This window comes from Pongo pygmaeus, chromosome 3 (genome assembly GCF_028885625.2).
Source record: "Pongo pygmaeus isolate AG05252 chromosome 3, NHGRI_mPonPyg2-v2.0_pri, whole genome shotgun sequence".
NCBI lineage: Eukaryota > Metazoa > Chordata > Mammalia > Primates > Hominidae > Pongo > Pongo pygmaeus.
The window spans coordinates 153,938,033-153,955,769 of NC_072376.2; the positions used below are offsets into that span (position 1 = coordinate 153,938,033).

The 17,737-nt window shown below is 40.4% G+C and overlaps 1 protein-coding gene across 4 annotated transcripts in view; it reads right to left on the reverse strand.

Annotated features, from left to right (window-relative positions):
* RNF150 (ring finger protein 150) overlaps positions 1-17,737 on the reverse strand; it is a 263,839-nt gene that overhangs the window by 57,240 nt on the left and 188,862 nt on the right. For all 4 annotated transcript variants that reach the window (XR_010126146.1, XM_054485192.2, XM_054485193.2 and 1 more), the window contains exon 5: positions 4,322-4,418. Coding sequence is in view for 3 of the 4 variants with exons in the window: in XM_054485192.2 (XP_054341167.1) it covers positions 4,322-4,418 (97 nt within the window). In the remaining variant the exon portion in view is untranslated. The remainder of the gene's footprint in view (positions 1-4,321; positions 4,419-17,737) is intronic.

The following is a 17,737-nucleotide window of genomic DNA, read 5'->3' on the forward strand; positions in this document are numbered from 1 at the left end:
CTGATACCAAAGCCTGGCAGAGACACAATAAAAAAAGAGAATTTTAGACCAATATCCTTGATGAACACTGATGCAAAAAACCTCAATAACATACTGGCAAACCGAATCCAGCAGCACATCAAAAAGCTTATCCACCATGATCAAGTGGGCTTCATCCCTGGGATGCAAGGCTGGTTCAACATATGCAAATCAATAAACGTAATGCAGCATATAAACAGAACCAAAGACAAAAACCACATGATTATCTCAATAGATGAAGAAAAGGCCTTTGACAAAATTAAACAACCCTTCATGCTAAAAACTCTCAATAAATTAGGTATTGATGGGACGTATCTCAAAATAATAAGAGCTATCTATGACAAACCCACAGCCAATATCATACTGAATGGGCAAAAACTGGAAGCCTTCCCTTTGAAAACTGGCACAAGACAGGGATGCCCTCTCTCACCACTCCTATTCAACATAGTGTTGGAAGTTCTGGCCAGGGCAATCAGGTAGGAGAAGGAAATAAAGGGCAATCAATTGGGAAAAGGAAGTGAAATTGTCCCTGTTTGCAGATGACTTGATTGTATATTTAGAAAACCCCATCGTCCCAGCCCAAAATCTCCTTAAGCTGATAAGTAACTTCAGCAAAGTCTCAGGATACAAAATCAATGTGCAAAAATCACAAGCATTCTTATACACCAATAACAGAGAGCCAAATCATGAGTGAACTCCCATTCACAATTGCTTCAAAGAGAATAAAATAACTAGGAATCCAACTTATAAGGGATGTGAAGGACCTCTTCAAGGAGAACTACAAACCACTGCTCAATGAAATAAAAGAGGACACAAACAAATGGAAGAACATTCCATGCTCATGGGTAGGAAGAATCAATATCGTGAAAATGGCCATACTGCCCAAGGTAATTTATAGATTCAATGCCATCCCCATCAAGCTACCAATGACTTTCTTCACAGAATTGGAAAAAACTATTTTAAAGTTCATATGGAACCAAAAAAGAGCCCGCATCGCCAAGTCAATCCTAAGCCAAAAGAACAAAGCTGGAGGCATCATGCTACCTGACTTCAAACTATACTACAAGGCTACAGTAACCAAAACAGCATGGTACTGGTACCAAAACAGAGATACAGACCAATGGAACAGAACAGAGCCCTCAGAAATAATGCCACGTATCTACAACTATCTGATCTTTGACAAACCTGACAAAAAGAAGAAATGGGGAAAGGATTCCCTATTTAATAAATGGTGCTGGGAAAACTGGCTAGCCATATGTAGAAAGCTGAAACTGGATCCCTTCCTTACACCTTATACAAAAATTAATTCAAGATGGATTAAAGACTTAAATATTAGACCTAAAACCATAAAAACCCTAGAAGAAAACCTAGGCAATACCATTCAGGACATAGGCATGGGCAAGGACTTCATGTTTAAAACACCAAAAGCAATGGCAGCGAAAGCCAAAATTGACAATGGGATCTAATTAAACTCAAGAGCTTCTGCACAGCAAAAGAAACCACCATCAGAGTGAAAAGGCAACCTACAGAATGGGAGAAAATTTTTGCAACCTACTCATCTGACAAAGGGCTAATATCCAGAATCTACAATGAACTCAAACAAATTTACAAGAAAAAAACAACCCCATCAAAAAGTGGGCAAAGGATATGAACAGACACTTCTCAAAAGGAGACATTTATGCAGCCAAAAGACATACGAAAAAATGATCATCATCACTGGCCATCAGAGAAATGCAAATCAAAACCACAATGAGATACCATCTCACACCAGTTAGAATGGCAATCATTAAAAAGTCAGGAAACAACAGGTGCTGGAGAGGATGTGGAGAAATAGGAACACTTTTACACTATTGGTGGGACTGTAAACTAGTTCAACCATTGTGGAAGTCAGTGTGGTGATTCCTCAGGGATCTAGAACTAGAAATACCATTTGACTCAGCCATCCCATTACTGGGTATATACCCAAAGGATTATAAATCATGCTGCTATAAAGACACATGAACACGTATGTTTATTGTAGCACTATTCACAATAGCAAAGACTGGGAACCAACCCAAATGTCCAACAATGATAGACTGGAATAAGAAAATGTGGCACATATACACCATGGAATACTATGCAGCCATAAAAAATGATGAGTTCATGTCCTTCGTAGGGACGTGGATGAAACTGGAAACCATCATTCTCAGCAAACTATCGCAAGGACAAAAAAACCAAACACGGCAAGTTCTCACTCATAGGTGGGAATTGAACAATGAGAACACATGAACACAGGAAGGGGAACATCACACACTGGGGCTCGTTGTGGGGTGGCGGGATGGGGGAGGGATAGCATTAGGAGATATATCTAATGCTAAATGATGAGTTAATGGGTGCAGCACACCAGCATGGCACATGTATACATATGTAACAGACCTGCACATTTTGCACGTGTATCGTAAAATTTATAATTAAAAAAAAAGCCTTTACCAAATCCAAAAGATGCTACTGATGTTTATTTTTCTGACAGTTCATTGTGCTACGTAAAATCCTATCCAGACTTGGTAGGCATGAAACCATGGCCAGAATGCCCAAATGCTAAAAGTTAAAATGTTGTCTTCTTGGAAAGAAGAGAAAAGGCCACCCAATAATTCTTCTAAAAATAATTAACAGCGATATTTGCAACTTATTTACAAGTAGCTTCTGCAGAAGTTATACCTCCATTGAAAAAATCTGGAGTCAAATACTCTTTAGTACAAAATTGAACGATGGATGCTTGTTAGGTTTCATTGTCCTGACCAGAGAGCAGTGGGATTGTCACTTAATATCTCTAAAAATACCCTGAACAATAGGAACACATCAAAGGATGCAACTGTCTGTCTCATTGTGAGAACTGTGAGGATTCTAAAGATTTTGGAGACTGTAGACACACATACACACATTTCCCCCTCCTCTCAAAGACTCAGTTACAGACAGAAAAGTGAACAGTACAAAAACTGAGCGCAGCTTTCTAAGTCACCAGTATCTGGTAGAGCTGTTGGGTTTTTACTGATGTTTCATGTTCCCTGTAATTGATTTTCATCATGAATGCATTAGGCATTTATAACTGGTCTGAAAATTTAATGCATTATCTTTAAAATCTAGCTCAAAGCTATAGTCACACAAGCTGATTTGTGTTTGGAGTATCAACCATGCAAATCATACAGCAAGCATGGAGGCAGCTGGCACAGGATAGAAAGTTCAGCCAATGCATGTCCTCATAATGCTTCGGGTGTGCCCTCTCCAGCAGAGCCACTCTGATATTCCTAAGATAATGAGTCCTTTGGCATTAAAGTAAACCTTTGATATGGGATCTGATCCTTCTTCAGTGACATCTTGGGACTATTAACATTCTCTTTATTCTCTGCCAATAGCAGTGAGGAGTGACAATAGGCAGGTGGCAGCAAAGTGGAGGGGCTGAGGGGGAGCTGGTATCTGCATTTCGTTTGTCTGACTTCTACACAGCACCGTATGGTTTCTCACATCTCTCAGTGTAGTCCTTGGATTTGGTGGCCTGCCTTGCTTCCTGCCCTCATCGCTGAGAGGGGAGAACACATAGCAGCTTGTGTCTCACCACCCACCAGTTTGCAGGCTTCACCTGATACAGTTCTGGGAAAGTCTCCCTGGAGCATCAAGCCAGCTGGCTGATTCTCTTTGTACAGGGGAGAGACTAAACTTTAGAAAACGTTTAGTCTCTGGGGGAGTCAACTAGGGGAACCCGTTAAATTAAGAACTAAGTGCTAGCATTAAGTAGCTCTGGCTTGGTTTCCTGTTCACTCAAAGTCTCCACCGAGATCTGAGTTTAGCTGAGGCTTTGAGCTTGACTTTCAGCCTCTGTCCTCCCCTCCCATTGCTGGGAAGTGCTCGCTCCCTCTGAAAGCCAGGTGATCGTGGGGCAAAGTGTGGCTTACGGATCTCCCTGATGGCCAAACAAGGGTGATGATGATGCAAGAGGTGCTCAGTGTGCAACTGGCCCGGGGTGTATCTGCTGCCGTCCCACCTGCCCTCCCATGCTGCAGCCCAGAAGAGAAGCCGATGAGCTGCACAAGTGATACCTTGACCCACAGACAAGTACAATGGACATGGTGAAAGGTTGGGATGTCCTCAGAGAAAAAGTGAGGGGAGAAATGCTTTCAGACATAGGAGTTCTCTTGGAGCCTTGTAAGATGATGTGACTATGTGTGACTGAGGGGACACAGAACATCCAAGTATAATGTTTTCTCCCTGCTTTGAGGGCAATGCAGAAAGACAGACATTATGATGCTGTAGGCTGTGCTGTGCTTACCGGGATCCCTAGGGCTTTAAGAATGTTCATCTTGCACATGGGACAGGTACGATGGTCTAGAAGCCAGGGGTCAACACAGGACTTGTGGAAAAGATGCCTGCAATGAGAACCATACATCTTAGAGCGGCGGTAACTGCAGAGACTACCTAGTCCACCATGGCCCAGGGACTCATCCAAGGTCACACAATCACTCAGTGGCAGAGCCAAGACTCAAACCTCCAATCCCTAACTTGTGGGCCAAAGTGTCTCCTGTTATACCCTGTGGTGATATAGTCAAAATCTGTCTGGATCCCAAGACTGTCCTATATAATTTGCAATGGAGTTTTCCAAGTTTCAGAAAATGTAGAGAATGCAGAAACTGAGAGATTTTTCTTTTTCTCAATAGGAAGACGCTCTAATGAAAATAATGCAAGTGGGGAAACTTGTACACACCTTGTAGGATGACTTGATTGATGCTACTTTAAAAATTATACAGAATTTCTTTTCCCACAGTCAGTAGAAAATTGCAAAGTAAAGGCTGATTTCCATTAATATTTGGGATCTAACACAAAAGGGCAAAAGAGCTCCTGGAAGCATTCAGTAACACCAATGCCATTTTAAGTTGTTGTGGCTTCTGGCTGTCAAATCAAAAGCCAGAGTAAAAGGCTCTGGGGTTTCACCTGGGCAGCTGTCATATCCGCGCAGTTGATTCACTTAACTACATGGTCATTCCCATGTGCCAGTCATTACTAGCTTTTATCTTCGTGGCAGAAGGGGCATTTGGTGGCTACAGGAGGGCTTCCTAACTGAACTTTCTCTGAACTTGGCTTGAAAGAGTCCACTCAGAGATGTCAGGAACTCCTTGAGTCAGAAGCTTTTCTTCTAACTCCCAAGACTCCAGACCACAGGCAGAAGTAGTCAGAATTTTCTGCCTGGGGCAAGAAGAGAAAGAACTATCTGTTTTAAGTTTGAGGACTTCCTCAGGACATTCCATGCATGACTGACTCTCTTTCTGTACTCCCTGCCTCTCACCCCTCTGCAATGGAGCAATGTTCTTGAATATTTCTACTCTGTTCTCTCACTTGCACCTCCTTTTGTTCTAATAGTTCCAAAAACCTCATTTGCTTTGTGTTAGAGGGTGCTGGGCTCAAATGCTTAAAAAGTACCTCCAAATTAGAGGACAGTTCAGGGAATTGCTACCTTTTAAACTGAAATTAGAAGAACGCCAATGCCAAAGATGAGACTGGCTGCATAGAGGATATGATCAGATTGGGGATTAGAAAAAAGGACTGTAGCAACAAAGATGTGTTATTATGTTTCCAGATTATCGTTGAAGACGCCCTGCAGATTTACTATGATATGGTTTGGGTCTGTATCCCTGCCCAAATATCATGTCGAATTGTATTCTCCAGTTTGGAGGTGGGGCCTGGTGGGAGGTGATTGGATCCTGGGGGCAGATTTCCCTCTTGGTGCTGTTCTTGTGATAGTGATTTCTCATGAGATCTGGTCGTTTAAAAGTGTGTGGCACCTCCCCACCCCGCTTCCTTGTGCTCCAGCCTTGTGAAGTGCTGGCTCCCTCTTTGCCTTCTGCCATGATTGTAAGTTTCTTGAGGCCTCCCCAGAAGCCCAGCAGATGCCAGCATCATGCTTCCTATAGCCTATGGAACTGTGAGCCAATTAAACCTCTCGGTTTGTTTTTTTTTTTTTTTTTTTTTTTTTTTTTTTTTTTTTGAGATGGAGTTTTGCTCTGCCGCCCAGGCTGGAGTGCAGTGGTGCAATCTCAGCTCACTTCAACCTCTACCTCCCGGGTTCAAGTGATTCTTGTACCTCAGCCTCCCAAGTAGCTGGGATTACAGGTGCCCACCACCAAGCCTGGCTAGTTTTTGTATTTTTAGTAGAGATGGGGTTTTACCATGTTGGCTGGGCTGGTCCTGAACCCCTGACGTCAAGTGATCTGCCCACCTCAGCCTCTCAAAGTGCTGGGATTACAAGCATGAGCCACCGGGCCTGGCCTAACTCTATTTTCTTTATAAATCACCCAGTCTCAGGTATTTCTGAGCAGTGTGAGAACAGACTAACACATACTACTTGGAAGGAGTATATTTCATTCACTCATCCATTCACTCCTTTATCTGTGCATTCACGCAACAAGTAGTATATACTAAGAACTGTGCTCAACAGAGAGAATCAGCACAATGGTGACTTGGCTCCTTCCCTCAGGAAGCACAGCAGGAGAGGCAGACGTTAATAAAATAATACAGAAGTAAAGTACTTAGTGAAAACAGTGTTAAGTACTACATTAGAATAAAAGGGAGCTTGGTGAGGAGGTGCTTATAACTGGGAGATTTATCCTAGTTGGGGTGTTCAGGGAAGGGCTCCCTAACAAAGTGACAAAGCTGAAACCTAAGGGCTACATGGGTCATGGTTTACATAGAGGGGAAGGGGAGGTGGAAGAAGGGGGAATGGCTCATGCAAGAGCCCAGGGAGGGAGGGGGAGCAAGGAGAAGGGGGTGTCTGGCACCCAAGCTAGATAAAGCCATTCCTTTCCTTGCACTTCCAAAAAGCAATTTTGACCTCCCTATGTTCAGGATCTACGCTCTGTATCTTTATTTCTTTTTCTTTTTTTTTTGAGATGGAGTCTCGCTCTGTCACCCAGACTGGAGTGCAGTGGCACGATCTCGGCTCACTGCAAGCTCCGCCTCCCGGGTTCACGCCATTCTTCTGCCTGAGCCTCCCGAGTAGCTGGGACTACAGACACCTGCCACCACGCCCAGCTATTTTTTTGTATTTTTAGTAGAGATGGGGTTTCACCATGTTAGCCAGGATGGTCTCGATCTCCTGACCTCGTGATCCACCCGCCTCGGCCTCCCAAAGTGCTGGGATCACAGGCGTGAGCCACCGCACCCGGCCCTGTATCTTTGTTTCTATTCCTACATATCTCCTGCTGGTTCTAATTCTCTGGAGACTCCTGACCAATATATCCTCCAATTAGAGTGGAGGATTTGCTCTCTATGAGAGCAAAATCCTTGTTTGCTTGATTCACTGTTGCATCCCTGGCATCCCCAGTTCCTGGCACACAGTTGATGCTCAAGTTCCTAATCTGAACTTGCTCACCAACTGGTGTTGCTCCTGGGAAAAAGGCAAAACACTCTGGTCCTTTGACAATTCCCTGGAGGCAGGGCTCTGCTGTTTTCTGCACATGAGCCGAGTCAGAATGACAGCAGGGCCATTCATTAGCAATTTTAGCACTCAAATAAGATGATTAGTATCCCCAAGTCTCAGTGGCCTGTCTGTAGGACGGAGAAGTATTTACTACAGTGGAAAAGCCTTTCCCAGAGTCTCTGATCCACAGACACTGGTTGTTGTTCTCAAACACCCTCAGTTATTTCTCTCTATGCACTGGTCATTCTTACACCTCCTCTGGATGCTTAGTTTTTTTTGTTTGTTTGTTTTGTTTTTTTTTGAGACGGAGTCTTGCTCCATCGCCCAGGCTGGAGTGCAGTGGCTTGATCTCGGGTCACTGCAAGCTCTGCCTCCCGGATTCACGGCATTCTCCTGCCTCAGCCTCCGGAGTAGCTGGGACTACAGGCACCCACCACCACGCCCAGCTAATTTTCTGTATTTTTAGTAGAGACGGGGTTTCATCGTGTTGGCCAGGATGGTCTCGATCTCCTGACCTCATGATCCGCCTGCCTCAGCCTTCCAAAGTAATGGGATTACAGGCGTGAGCCACCGTGCCCAGCCTGGATGCTTAGTTTTTATGTGTCAGTTTGGCAAGGCTGTAGTACAGCTATTCAATTGACACAAGTCAAGATGTTGCTATGAAGGCATTTTGTAGATGTGGTTAATATCTATAATCAGTTGACCTTAAATAAAGGGGATTATCCTCAACAATCTGGGTGGGCCTTATGCAATCATTTGAACGATCTTAAGAGAAAAACTGAGGTTTTGACTGGGCAAGGTGGCTCATGCCTGTAATCCCAGCATTTTGGGAGGCCAAGGCAGGCGGCAGGCAAATCACTTGAGTTCAGGAGTTTGAGACTAGTCTGGCCAACACGGCAAAACCCTGTCTCTACTAAAAATGCAAAAACTAGCTGGGCATGGTGGTGTGTGCCTGTAATTCCAGCTACTTGGGAGGCTGACATGGGAGAATTGCTTGAATCTGGAAAGTGGAGGTTGCAGTGAGCAGAGATCACACCACTGCACTCCTGCCTGGGTGACAGAGCAAGACTCTGCCTCAAAACCAACCAACCAACCCACCAACCAACCAACCCTGAGGTTTCTCTGAGAGGAAATTCTGCTCAAGACTATAGCATCAGCTCCTGCCAAGAGTTTCCAGCTTATAGGCCTGTCCTGCAGACTTCAGGCTTGCCAGATCTTATAATCACATAAGCCAATTCCTTGAAATCTCTACCTGTATCTGTATCTCCACTTCTATATATCTCCTGCTGGTTCTGCTTCTCTGGAGAATCCTGACCAACATATCCCTCCAATTAGGACATAAGCTGTAGGAGAATAAAATTCTGGTTTGCTCAATTCGCTGTTGCATCTCCGGGACCTAGAATAGTTCCCGACACACAGCTGATGCTCAAGAAACATTTGCTGCATGAACAGATATTTATTTACCCAAGGACCTAGCACTCCTCCCTGCCTCCACATGGTCAAGTCTCATTCATGCACTCTTCCTGAATCTCTGTCACATTCGGGACTTTTCTTCTCACAGCACGGCTCCCTCCTGCATTGGCTCATCATCTTTTCCTCTGTATCACTTCAATGGCATCAAAACTGCTCTCCACACTGCCAGTCTTTTCTTGTTCTCTTCATCCCACTCATTGTTGCCAGATTTATCTTCCTAAAATATAGCTCTGGTTACGTCACCCCCATGTTCCATTCTGTTCTGTGCTGAGAGCTGGGTACGAAGATGAATAAGACAAGGCCCTGCCCTTCAAGGCAGCACCACAGTCATTTAGCGATTCACTGTTAACGACAATGGAAAGGCCATGGAAAGGTTGCACTCCTGGATCTGCTGTTTTTTTTTTTTTTTTTTTTTTTATTGTCCTAGGCAGGTTACCTTAGCTCTGTAAGATTCAGCTCCTCATCAGTGAAATTTTATCTTATAGGTATGGGCTTCGTGAGTGAATGAGTCTGTGTGTGTGTGTTTGGGGTGTGGGGAGAGAGAGAAGGGGCGGGGGAAGAGAATAAATAATACTCACAAAGCTTAAAACGTAAGTCCTGGTACTCCTTAATTGTAAACTACCATAAATCTTATTAATAGCATTGTGTTACATCTTATTTTAAAGATATTATGTGATTATTATGATTTCTACTCTTTTGTGTAACCTTCTTAACATGGAAAGCAAATAACTACAAATTTTAAAAAAATTAGAGGGAGAACTAAGGGCAAAAAAGAAAAACTGCTGAAATGCCACATAGGGCAGTCAGGCTTATTGTTAATTCACAATCATTTCTTTTTGGTACCATATTGATCATCAAATATGAAAACTTTATTCTTATAAGTGGGATTGGAAAGCAGTATTTTTCCTCCTAAGTGGAAAGCAAAGCAAAAGTCAACAGACTAAATAAACAAACAAAAGGATAGGGAAAGGATCTGGAGTTTAGTGAAATGCACCAGTTAGTAAACATCTCCAAGGCAAAGTCCATCTCATCTTTTTTGCAGGATTCACAGGATAGCAGTGAACCTTCCCATGGTTTAACAAATGCTGAGTGAGAAAGGACACGTGGAAGACAACATAATCCATCTCTTAACAATCCCGACAAACTGGAAATACAACAGAGTTGGCCAAAACTGTTTTCTTTCCTCATTCAGAAAGGGAAGCAAACATTTTAAAAAGAGTTCTTCAAACACCCAACAAAAGAGGATGCAGACAACTGCATAATGATGCAGAGATGATGATGAATAATAAGTTCTCACACTTTTTGGCAGTAATGACAAACCAAGCTAAACTAATTTCCACATCTATTGATTCTTGTTTTCTGCTGTTCTTTCACTTATATGTGTGATTCCCTCCCCAATTTAATGACATTTTTTCCCCCAGCTGGAGAGAGAAAAGGCTGTTCTGTTTTTTCCATCTCGTTCACTTTTGTAGACACCGTTGGACCCTAACACCCTGCAAGTGAGATTAGGACCCTGTGGTTTTCTTTGGCACCAATGCAAGCTGTCTCATTCTCCTTAGTGAAGTGGTTATTAAAAAATGTGAATCACTCAGGTACCTGAGAATCCCATATTCCCAGGCAACATGAACTATTTTAAAAAGATACCTAGTACTTCTATGCATACCCAAAATGTTTCTGCAGAGCCTCTGAATCTTATATGCAAAACTGTCAATAAAGAGTGAATTTTAAATTAATGAACACTGACATTAATGTCAGTAATTAATGAATGCTGACAGTATCTACCAGTTATTGTATCCCTACTATGTACCAGGCATATTACATACATAATTAAATCACAAAAGCCCTATGAAGTAGAAATTATTATTTCTGTCTTATGGAAGAGAAGGCTGAAGCTCATTAAAGTAAATTATCTGAAGAGCTAGTCAGCTGCAGAGCTAGGATTCAAACTCCAACTGACAGTCAGTGTTTTTACCCACTCTATACTCCTCACCCCATCCTCAAGCTGTCACAGGTAAGGGTGGTAGTTGGAGGTATTCAAACCTTTATTCTTTCCCAGTGTATTTCTTTGCTCCAGCTTAGCCTCTCTGAGCCTTAGTTTCTTCACTGATAAAATGAGGATAACAACAACACCTATCTGAGGCACCCAATACTGTCACCCAGTATGTCAGCTCTCCATCTCTCCAGCACATGGGGAGATGACAAGCTCTCCTGGTGGTGGCTATGGCCATGTGACTAATTCTGGCAGATAAATTATAAAATGACAGAGTTCACTTCCGATCATGGCATTTCATTGCTGACCTATCAATTAACAATGTTTGAGATAGTGACTGCTTTGTCAGCCCGACTGCCATGAGTAGATACCCTCTGCTGACACACAGTGGACACAAAGCATGAGTGAGATATCCTTGCTGTGTTAAGCCACTGAGAGTTGGGTTTGTTGTTGTTACTGCATCAAAGCTTCGCCTAACCTGACTAGTAAAATAACTTATGGGGCTGTTGTAAGGGTTAAATACTTGTTTGTAAAGTGCTTCGTTAGTAAGTGTTCAGGGGATAATAGTAATATTAACTATTTTAAATGATGTTGGTACAACATGCACAGTGACAGGTCATAAATACAAATAAAACTGCTACTGAATTCAGCAAAGGGAGAAGTTTGTGAGGAAATTAAAAGGCTATGGGATACGGTAAGGCCTTTTGTACAGCCTAAAGCATGGGAAGAACTTTGAAGCGTTTACAGTGGAGGAAAGAAATTCAAAAAGAAGGGATTTACATAAATCAACATATAGAAGAAGCACAAGTTGAGTTTCCCTCATCTGAAAATCCATATTCTGAAATGCTCTAAAATCTGGAAAATTTTGAGTGCCAAAATGGTGCTCAAAGGAAATGCTCACTGCAGCATTCTGGATTTTGTATTTCCAGATGAGGGATGGTTAATGGTAAGTATAATGCAAATATTCCAGAATTCGAGATGTGAAACACTTCTGGTCCCAGACATTTTGGGTTGAAGGATACTCAACCTGTATTATGATATGTATGGGTTGAAATGTAGGTTATGTTAAGTGAACCAACAGAAAATGAAGTTGGAAAATATGATTCTAAATCAACATTCTGAAATAATCTAGGAAAGAGGTATGAATGGTGAAGAAAATAATCATGGACCTGGGCCATGCTTTTCCCTGTTCCTTGTGATGGTGAACTTCACATCATTAAGTTATTTCCTTCTGTACTTTTCCATCTTTCTATGTCTCCTATACAGGAAGTCCTTGTAATGGGGATGATCTAGTCACCAATTGCTATGTGGTGTTGATTAAGTCAAGTAAGTAGACACCAGTCTCATCCTACCATATCCTCAATCCCACTGACCTAGTGCCACACTGTGGGGACAATTCTGCTACTGGGCTTGATCTGAAATGGTTGGGCCGATTATTTAAAAACATCATATTTATTTATTTATTTTTAAAATTTGTTTATTTATTTTGAGACAGAGTCTCGTTCTGTTGCCCAGCTGGACAGTGCAGTGGCATGATCTCAGCTCACTGCCACCTCCGCCTCCCACGTTCAAGTGTTTCTCCCACGTTAGCCTCCCAAGTAGCTGTGACTATAGGCACACACAACCATGCCCGGCTAATTTTTGTATTTTTGTAGAGACAGGGTTTTGCCATGTTGGCCAGGCTGGTCTGGAACTCCTGATCTCAGGTGATCCACCACCGTGGCCTCCCAAAGTGCTGGAATTACAGGCGTGAGCTACTGTGCCCAGCCTAAAAACATCATTTTTTAAACAAGAAAACAAACAAACAAATGGAAAAAAGAGCTGTAACACAGAACCAGTAGTAACCATATTCTGGCTGTAGTTATAAACATAATAACTTTGTTTTGGCAAGCAAATATGATAGCAGTTTCATGTGACAGAGCAAAAAGAAAAAAAAAAAGAATGCAATAAAGTAAACTGCTGCTCACTGCACAAGCACTGTCCTTCTATGAAAAGTCTGCTTTCTTTTCAGGCTCACAGAAACGAGTTTGGAAAGTAATATCCAGAGAACATACAGAGGAAGTAAAATTCTTAAAACTGGCTAAATTTGATTTAGTTTCCTTGAGGTGCTTAGACATTTTGCTTAGAGTGAGAGGGGGTTTCTGAAGCAGATTTTTAGCCAAAACCATATCCCCAGAGGTATGAAAGTACAGCAGGGATCCCTGAGCAGGGATAAGTGTGGCTATGGTGTCAACTCCACAGCCAATGATACAGCGCTGGCCCAGAAGTCAGAACACCTGGCTTTACTTTGGGCCCTGGGACCAACTTCTTTGAGTTAAGGTTTTCTTTTAATAAAATAAAGGGGCAATCATTGACATCTGTCGTATCTATATTACAGGCTGGTCTGAGCTAAAATTAGACATTATATGCAAAAGTGCTTTGTGAAGAGTAGAGTGCTTTCGAAAGTTAAAGTGTTATAATAAAGAACCATTTATTCCACACAGCTCTGCATTGTGTTAGATTTATAGCATGAAAGAAAAACCAACAACTTAAAAAAACAAAGAAACTATATCAGATCCTGTTGCTACTAACATTAATTTCTTTTTAAACTACAATGGAAGAAATTTTTACTTTGGGAATGCAAGCTGGGAGGAATTGCAGGACCCTCATTTTATAGTGTGTCTCGCTCCTTGGGTTTCTGGCAGAGGGAGGCTCTGTGCTTAGAACTTGACTCTGGTCTAATTATATCATTTGGCTGGGGCAGCAAAGCTAGTTGGCATTCATCCCGTGTGTCTACTTGATTAATATAACTGGGGATCAGGACATTTGAAGTCAGAATGCCATATTTAATGAGGTTATTACAGTGCAAGACTTCTGTCCTAAGGTGGCATTTGCTGTGTTGAAAAACAACATCATTTACAGCACTGCCATCTCTTTCATGTTCCCCTCCTTTATTCCCTTAATTAAGTGATATCTTTTACAATGTAATGTTGTACACATAAAAATCTGAAGTAATCAAAGAAAAATGATAAGAAAACACTTAGCAAACTTCAAACTTAGAAATACTGTGTAATTTTCACTAATGTGTAGAGTGAACTATTGTTTTTTAAATTCTATTGCATAGCTTCTTTGGTACTTAAGTTTTCTTCCATTACTTTAAATGAAGGTATAATGTACCACAAAATGCATAAACCTTAAGTGAGCTTGATGATTTCTTAAGTGTGTGTATGTTTACATACATACCACCCAGATGAAGATATACACCATCCTATCACCCCAGAAAGTCCTCCTGTGCCCCTTACCAGTCAACACCCACTCTCTGCCATGTAACCATCATTCTAACATCTGTCGCCATATATTAGTTTTTCCTGTTATTGAATTTCAAATGGAATCATAAAGTATGTATTCTTTTTTGTCTAGCTTTTTAAATTCAAAATAATGGTTTTCAGGTTCATCTGTGCCTTGGTGTATATCAATAGCTTGTTTTTTTATTGCCCAATAGTATTCCATTGTATGGGTGTACCCCAATTTGTTTGCAGATTTTCCATTGTTAGACATCTGTACTGTCCTCATTTTCTGGCTATTATGGCTAAATGTGCTATGGCCACTCTTGCATCAGTCTTTCTGTTAATATATGCATTCATTTCTCTCAGGTATATATCCAAGAACAGAATTGCTACATCACAAGGTAGGGTGTATTTAACTTTAGTGGAAACTGCCAAACAAATATCCAAAGCTGTTGTGCTATTTTAAACTCCTACTACACTGCATAACTTTTAATTTGGCCAAGTATATAAAATTATGTTCTTGGAAAAATGGGTTTAAAAATAGTTTTTATAAACTATTTGAGTGAGATGCCATACACCAGCATAAATTTTCATATAAATTTGAAAAGAGTAGTTAATTGACCAGTTATCTTATTTCTTGATAGGGAAGGATTAAAGTAAGGAGGAAGAGATAAGAGCACAAATTCATTAATTTTATAGCATAAATTCTAAATTGTTAATTAAAAAGCATCATAAAAAATAAAAATAATAAAAAATGATTCACCAAAAACACTAAAACAAAATGTTAAAAATAGTATCACATTTTATCAATTCTAGGCCATATCATTCTTCATTCCCATTTTAACCTATCTAAAATTGGGAAACATCTTACAATCAATGACAATTTATATTAAATATGATATGATATAAAAAGAACTTGTGCTAGTCAATAGTAATATATCAAAGAAATCAAACATATGGGAATTTAAATTACCTTTATATTTGGCTATCAGATGAGAAAGATGCTTTAAATATTTACTACTCCATGGTTCTGAGAGAGTGCTAGCATAAACACTCTCACATACTGCTAATGAGGTGTCAATCATTACCATGTTTCAGGAAAGCAATGGCATAAAATTTTTCAAGATCCTTTAAAATTCCTTTCAATCTAGTAAGTTCACTTTTAGGAATGTATCTGAAGGGATAAATACAGAATAAATATATAAACAACTAACCTCATGATTTTATAATGATGAAAAACTGGAAGCAATTTAAATGCTGAACAATGTTGGAGGGCAGTTAAATAAACTCTAAGAATGAACTATTATGCAACTACTAAAAAATTTTAAATAATTCCTTTTTTTTTTTTGTTTGAGACAGAGTCTTGCTCTGTTGTCCAGGCTGGAGTGCAATGGTGCGATCTCAGCTCACTGCAACTTCCACTGCCCAGGTTCAAGCGATTCTCTTGCCTCAACTTCCCGATTAGCTGGGATTACAGGCACCCGGCACAATGCCCATCTAATTTTTGTATTTTTAGTAGAGACGGGGTTTCATCATGTTGGCCAGGCCTGTCTCGAACTCCTGACCTTAAGTGATCTGCCCGCCTTGGCCTCCCAAAGTGCTGGGATTATAGGCGTGAGCCACTGCACCCAGCCAAAAAATTTAAAATAATTTCTAAAGTTTATAAAAAATGCTTTTTATTGTTTAATGAGAAAGTAGAAGAAAAACAATATTAATTTCTTGACTCTACAGTGTTTAAAAACATACAAATATTTATATATAATTATAAAAATTAACTATGCCAGTATTAATAATGATTATTTCTGGGTGGTCAGGTTATTTTTGTTTACTTCTTTATACTTTTCTCTGTTTTCAACATTTTGCACAATTAGCAGTGAAACCTTGAAAGTTATTTTTAAAAAACACATTTAAAAACAGCTATAAATAGATTGACCAATTCATAACATGGGCATAAAAGAGTAAGTCAAATCCTGTGAAAATCTGCTAATATCCGTCGCTCTTTTCAAAAAAAAAAGGAACTTGGAAAAAATCTGTTCCTAATCAAGCCTATGTAACAGGCACGGCAGGGTAAAATCAGGACAGGCCATTTCTGTCTGGCTAGAAAGTGCCCTTTTGTTTTTGACTTCACGAGTTATAGGACTCATAATCGGAATCCTCATCACATTACAGCATTCTGTAAACATTTCTTTTTACTCATAAAGAGCTTGGAATTTTCTGTCTACACATTCAATTCATTTGACTCATCTTAAAATCAGACTGATCCCTGGGTTTAAAAATGTTAAGGGGCTAGGGTCTTTTTTCAGTGATTTCAGTAAAACTTGATGGTAACGCTAAGTTTTCAAATATTAAAATGACGTTCACTTTTTTTTTTTTTACATAATTCTTCCTCATGTTATGCTATTTATTATGATCATGTCGTCCCTGGCAGGGAGAGTGAATGAGAGGCTGCCCTAGCCCCCTAAAGAGGGAATTTCACAAATGAATATCAGAGTCCAACTTTGATTTTGCCTCAGTTGTCATTAAGGATCCAAAATATGAATCCTATATCTGAGTTTAGGGAGAAGCAAGGAGGCTATGAACTACCAGGGGGGTTTCCGTCCAATGAGGATAAGGAAGCTCTGTGGGACCTAACGAACAAACAACCTTCCAAGGCTTGTCAGACTCAAGATGCTGTTAATAAGACATTTTTGGTGTGGGCACTGTGCTGTCACCTACATTAGCTCAGTAAACCTTACTAAATCAATTTTAAGGAGGTAGGCAAGTCACTCTGAGCTTTAGAGTCTGTGCTTGTTTAGAAAGCTTTACCAATTGATTCCCTTACTATTTCTCATGTGCTTTACACTAAATGTCTCCCAGTGCTGCTTCTCTGGCAGGGGAAAAATGCCATCTGTCCTTGGGGACAGGAGTTCATGGAATATAGTACTTAAAGAGTCAATTAATAATGAGGTCCATGTTAAAAATATACATCAGTCACATTAACTGAGACAGAAAAGCAGCTGTCTGTCTGGTTAGATGGACAGGGATGATTTGTGACTGTTGTGTCAATTCTTGACACATGGTACAAAATAACAACTAATTCATTAAAACTAGTAGACCATATTTGGGTTTTGACTTTTCAACAGCCCTCAAAAAAGTCCTTTTCCAAGTCTCCAGGTCTATCCCTTTTAGGTTCTTCTGTCTGACTCAGATACTCAAATGTCATTAGAAATCCCTTTGCAAGTCAGGGTATCTATTGCCACAATTTATACAAACAAACTTCATTTCTCCTTTCACTATTACTCCTCTGTATCAGGAACCATTTATTCTGTTTTTTATTTTTGGTCTCATATGAAACTGTTTAAAAAATTTCCACTTCATCTCTTTCAACACTAATGCTTTTAGTTATGTTCTGGTCTTTGTAAAAGTATAGCCTTACATTGCAAATTTTTAAAAAAGTAAACAGTATAATATATTCTATGTCCCAAATTACAAAGGGGAGCTCTGGAACTGATACAGAAATTTAACCTTATTCCTAAAAGGAAAGAAGAGAAAGAGGAAGGGTAACAC